General features: G+C 48.7%; 1 protein-coding gene across 1 annotated transcript; it reads left to right on the top strand.

Moving 5' to 3' along the window:
* Window positions 1-2,202: 2,202 nt before the first annotated feature.
* Window positions 2,203-4,229, top strand: LOC119330997 (aspartyl protease family protein At5g10770-like). Its single transcript, XM_037604155.1, has 2 exons — window positions 2,203-2,492; window positions 2,587-4,229. The coding sequence occupies exons 1-2, from the start codon at window positions 2,354-2,356 to the stop codon at window positions 3,870-3,872; spliced, it is 1,425 nt and encodes a 474-aa protein (XP_037460052.1). The 5' UTR covers window positions 2,203-2,353; the 3' UTR covers window positions 3,873-4,229.
* Window positions 4,230-4,866: the final 637 nt, after the last annotated feature.

Here is a 4,866-nt window from a genome sequence, read left to right as displayed (position 1 = left end):
GTGTTCTTGGAATCAATATGAAACCTTAGTTATGTACATGAATTGTGTGCTTGGATAATGAATATCCCTGACATGTTGAGAGGGATTGTAGTTGTAGGGGTTACTGCAATCATCTAGACCGTTTGGAAATTTAGTAATAATGCATGTGGAATATTTATGCTTATGATCTGAGTCGTGTGATAACTCAAGCGGCTCACTGGCTCGTGTTTTGATCAAAACACGAGCCAGTGAGCCGCTTCCGTTGTTGTGGATCATCATCTAGACGAGGACTTTGCGTGCTACATGTCAAAGGCCCAAAGTTGTTGTGGCAGGTTGCGGCTGAGCTTACGAGTAGGACGAGTGGTTGGCGACCCTAGTGCTAAGGATGGCTTGTTGAGCCCCCAGGCATGCTAGGGGTGTGGCGTCTTTGTTGATTTACTGTTTTCGAACATTTTGTAGATGATGATGTAAAAGGTTGAGCAGCCTATCTTCCAGGGGGTTGTATGGTCTAAAAGCATGTTGTTAGGAGTTTGGTGCTGAGAGCCTGGTGCTTCATGTTTTGCTTTCCTTTGTTTCATTTTTATATGTTGAACTTGATCAAACCTTTGGGACGATTCCCCCTCCAGATGTATTATCAGTTTCATGATGAATGAAATTGAGATATGTGCACCTAAATTAGAAAAAAAAAATATTATTTGAATTCTACCCAATGAGATTTGTTCTATGACAAGTCCTTATGTTTCTTCGTATTCAATAATCATTTCAACAATAGTATTTACTAGAATGGTTGGCCGCGCTTTGCTGCGCCGTTGATGTTATTCGAGTTTTATAATTTATTTACTCCATCTATTTCAAAATATAGGGTGTATTAGTTTTTTGAAAAGTCAAAACTCTTTAAGTTTAACCACATTTGTGTAGAAATATATCAATATCCAAAATATAAAATCTTAGTTTTAGATTCATCATGAAATGAATTTTCATATTTTATTTATCTAATATTATGGATGTCGATATCTTGGGCTCCGAACTTGGTCAAAGTTAAAGAAATTTGTCTTTTCAATAAACTAATACACCTTGTATTTTGGAACGAAGTGAGTATTTGGTTTGGTTAGTGGGGAAGATGATGGAGTGTGTTTTCTTTTTTATTCATATAACGCGGTGTTTTGGTAAGCCTTTCGCGGTGTAATTTTGTGTTATCTGCTAATCAACTCATACTTACGTGAGGAAATTTTCTGCGGTGGTGGCGGCATATACTATATTGGTGCACAAGTATCACATGTTGAGCCTTCTTTTTTCTAGGTGATGAAAGGGTGGGGGGGGGGGTTGATATGTTTTTATAGGGCGGCTACTTCCGATTGACTTGAAAAATTGTTAATTCAGTTAAAATCATGAACCAAATCCAATTGAATTTCTCGATGCAATGAGAGAGCTCCAAAATTAGAGAGCATAATAAATTAAAAGAATCTACTGAGATATTGTTGACCTAGTCAACATCGCTGACCCAATTCCAAATTGGTGACCTCAATTGAATGCGAAGCCATCATTCCTAGGAAGCTTAGTTATATGATATAGTATATGTTGTCGTGTTTGCTAATACACAGTTGCCTGATTTTTTGGGTGTTTTAGCCCATTTCGGCATAAGAGCAACATGACACGAACACAGAGACGAGGGTAGAACGGTCGATAGTGCTGTCCTCGATGAGGCTCGTCGTCAGGAACACGTTGGATACGGGGATGCCGCATCATCCTGCGACATCGCCTACAAAGGGGTGACAACAACCACCACTCGCATTCAACAGAGCTCGAACTCGAAACGGGGACGCCCCGATCAACCGTGGCTATTGGGAAAGGGTGTGTCTAGATGTTAGTCGACTGAGACTTAACCAAGTCCCAGTCAAGTGATAGTGTATATGGAAAGAAAAAGGAAAACTGAAAAGAATTTTTTGTACGAATCTCAATGCAATATCAATGGAATACAACATCGACTGAAAAATAATGAAGTCTAAGTCGACTGAGACTTAGCAAAACTGATTGGGAAAGCCATGTACGACTTGGGTACTCAATTGACCAATCAACATTGATTGTAAAATCAACATCTACACGTAGAAATCTTGCGCGAGCGCGCGCACACACGCACGCACGCGCGCACACACAAACATTGTTTATAAGTCAGCCCTTTATCTTGCTGGTGGTATACATCAATCCTTGGACATGACACCGCGTCCTGGTCGTCCACACGATGCATGGCTAGCAAGTAGCAACAACCACTTCTCTTACATGTTGAGATCGAGGACGAACCTCTTCTATATATAGAGCCAAATTGGAACAACATTCAGTATCTACGTAGTGTTGTAGCTAGCAACCAGAGTCAGCCATGGTGTGCTCCCTCGTCGTCATCCTCCTCTTCTCCATTAGTTCCTCCGTTGCCCATGGCGCCGGAGCAGGTCGCCAGCGCTACCATGTGGTGGAGACCGGGCACTTGGAGCCCAAAACCTTCTGCTCTGGCCTCAAGGGTACGTAGGGTACATGCAGCCATTGATGCAAATCGATCAGCGTCCATGTATGCGCTAAACCATGCTAGCTTGTTCGTTTTTTCTTTGCATGCAGTGGCTCCATCGGCGGAGGGCACGTGGGTGCCGCTGCACCGTCCGTTCGGCCCCTGCTCGCCGTCCGCCGGCAGGGCGCCGGTGCCGTCCCTGCTGGAGATGCTCCGCTGGGACCAGGTCCGCACCGACTACGTCCGGAGGAAGGCCAGCAGCGGGGCGGAGGACGTGCTCAACCCAGCCAAGCCGCACGTGCTGATGACCCAGGTGGACTTCGGTCCCAGTTCCACCTTCGGCATCGGCTCCGGCTCCGGTAGCTCGGCGTGGATCAACGCCGACGGCGACCCCACGGTCGTGTCCCAGCAGACCATGGCCATCGACACCACCGTGGACGTGCCGTGGATCCAGTGCGTCCCCTGCCCCATCCCCCAGTGCTACCCGCAACGGATCCCCTTGTTCGACCCCAGCACGTCCAGCACCGCCGCGGCCGTCCGCTGCCGCTCCCCCGCCTGCCGCTCCCTCGGCTCCTACGGCAACGGCTGCTCCAACACGTCCGCGAACGCCGACTGCCGGTACCTGATCGAGTACAGCGACGACCGGGCGACCGCCGGGACGTACATGACCGACACGCTCACCATCAGCGGCAGCACCGCCGTCCGCAGCTTTCGGTTCGGATGCAGCCACGCCGTGCGCGGCAAGTTCAGCGACCTGACCGCCGGGACCATGTCCCTCGGCGGCGGCGCGCAGTCACTCCTCGCCCAGACGGCCCGCTCCCTGGGCAACGCCTTCTCCTACTGCGTCCCACAGGCCAGCGCCTCCGGCTTCCTCTCCATCGGCGGGCCGGTGACGACCAACTCCACCACCGTATTCGCCACCACGCCACTCGTCCGGAGCGCCATCAACCCGAGCCTATACCTGGTGCGGCTCCAGGGCATCGTCGTGGCGGGGCGCCAGCTCAGGATCCCGCCGGTGGTCTTCTCCGCCGGGGCGGTGATGGACTCGAGCGCCGTCATCACGCAGCTGCCGCCCACCGCGTACCGCGCGCTGCGCCGGGCCTTCAGGAACGCCATGAGGGCGTACCCGAGGAGCGGGGCCACCGGGACCCTGGACACCTGCTACGACTTCCTGGGGCTCACCAACGTGAGGGTGCCCGCCGTCTCCCTGGTGTTCGGCGGCGGCGCCGTGGTGGTGCTCGACCCGCCGGCTGTCATGCTCGGGGGATGCCTCGCCTTCACAGCCACCTCCTCGGACCTGGCCCTCGGCTTCATCGGCAACGTGCAGCAGCAGACGCACAAGGTGCTCTACGACGTCGCCGCCGGGGGCGTCGGCTTCCGCCGTGGCGCATGTTAGTGTTCGTCGGCGACATAATCCCTTTGCCGTTTGCTTTAGCTGTCTTGCTAGTGAATTAAAGAGCCATGCATCGTGTGCTTGGCCGTTGTATCTCGTTCTCGTAGCGTAGTAGAAGTAGGCTAGCTGCCGGGATGAGTTCCAGTAATAATCATGCGGCATTGTAGTTGTAGGGGTTGCTCAATGTATGTTCCTTCCTCCGGGAACAACAATTTACTGCATTGGATTGAGTTGGGGACGGGAACGTGCTCCACTGCCGTTGCAAGTCCTCTGTGGTTCTTGAACAGCATAAGGTACCAGTGCCCCCTCTTCAGACTAAACCACTTCTTGTATTATTTGTTTAATCTGATTATACTTAAGGAATGCACATATCTCTATCCTGTATATTGTTTTGGCCATGTGGAAAATTTGTTTAGTAGTTAACACTCAACAGTCAAGGCACTTCGGAGCAATAATTATTACACTAATTACATGATTATTCATTCTTCTCTGTAGTTGTGATTAATGAGTTATCTACTCAACAGTCAAGATACTTTGGGAGCTATAAACTTTATATATGGAAGTTAATATTCTGTTTAGAAACTTGAATTGTGGGGCAGATGAAAATGCTTCGTAATTGAGATAGGGGCTGTCAGTCATGCACCTTTTCTTCTTTTGTATTTGGGAGTATTTTATATATTTAGTGCAATATGATTCGTGAAATATTTTTGGCCAAATATGTTTTTCGCCATCTTCGGATGATTTTGGACTGCCCTCCCAAGACATAGGTTGACGCTGATATCGATGTATCTAAAGAAAATGATATGGAGGCTTCCTCGTTCTTTATTATTAGTGATCCTGTAATAGCTTTCTTATCCATTCATGCATGTCAAAGATGCGCACATTGTTGCTTCCTTGTGCTTTGTTTAAATTGATTTTCTAAAGGATTTTTATAGATAAATTGACATGCATGGCACAGATTAACAGTTTGGCCAGGCTAAATTTGTACTGAGCGATG

Source organism: Triticum dicoccoides, chromosome 7A, assembly GCF_002162155.2.
Source record: "Triticum dicoccoides isolate Atlit2015 ecotype Zavitan chromosome 7A, WEW_v2.0, whole genome shotgun sequence".
In the NCBI taxonomy this organism is placed as follows: domain Eukaryota; kingdom Viridiplantae; phylum Streptophyta; class Magnoliopsida; order Poales; family Poaceae; genus Triticum; species Triticum dicoccoides.
The sequence above is the reverse complement of the archived record's forward strand: the minus strand, read 5'-3'. Positions and strand labels throughout refer to the sequence as shown.

What these genes read in the sequence shown, in the direction of transcription:
- LOC119330997 (XM_037604155.1), top strand. Translation starts at nt 2,354, where the DNA reads ATGGTGTGCTCCCTCGTCGTCATCCTCCTCTTCTCCATTAGTTCCTCC. An exon ending in CTTCTGCTCTGGCCTCAAGG is followed by an intron (nt 2,493 to 2,586) that starts GTACGTAGGGTA and finishes CTTTGCATGCAG; the next exon opens with TGGCTCCATCGGCGGAGGGC.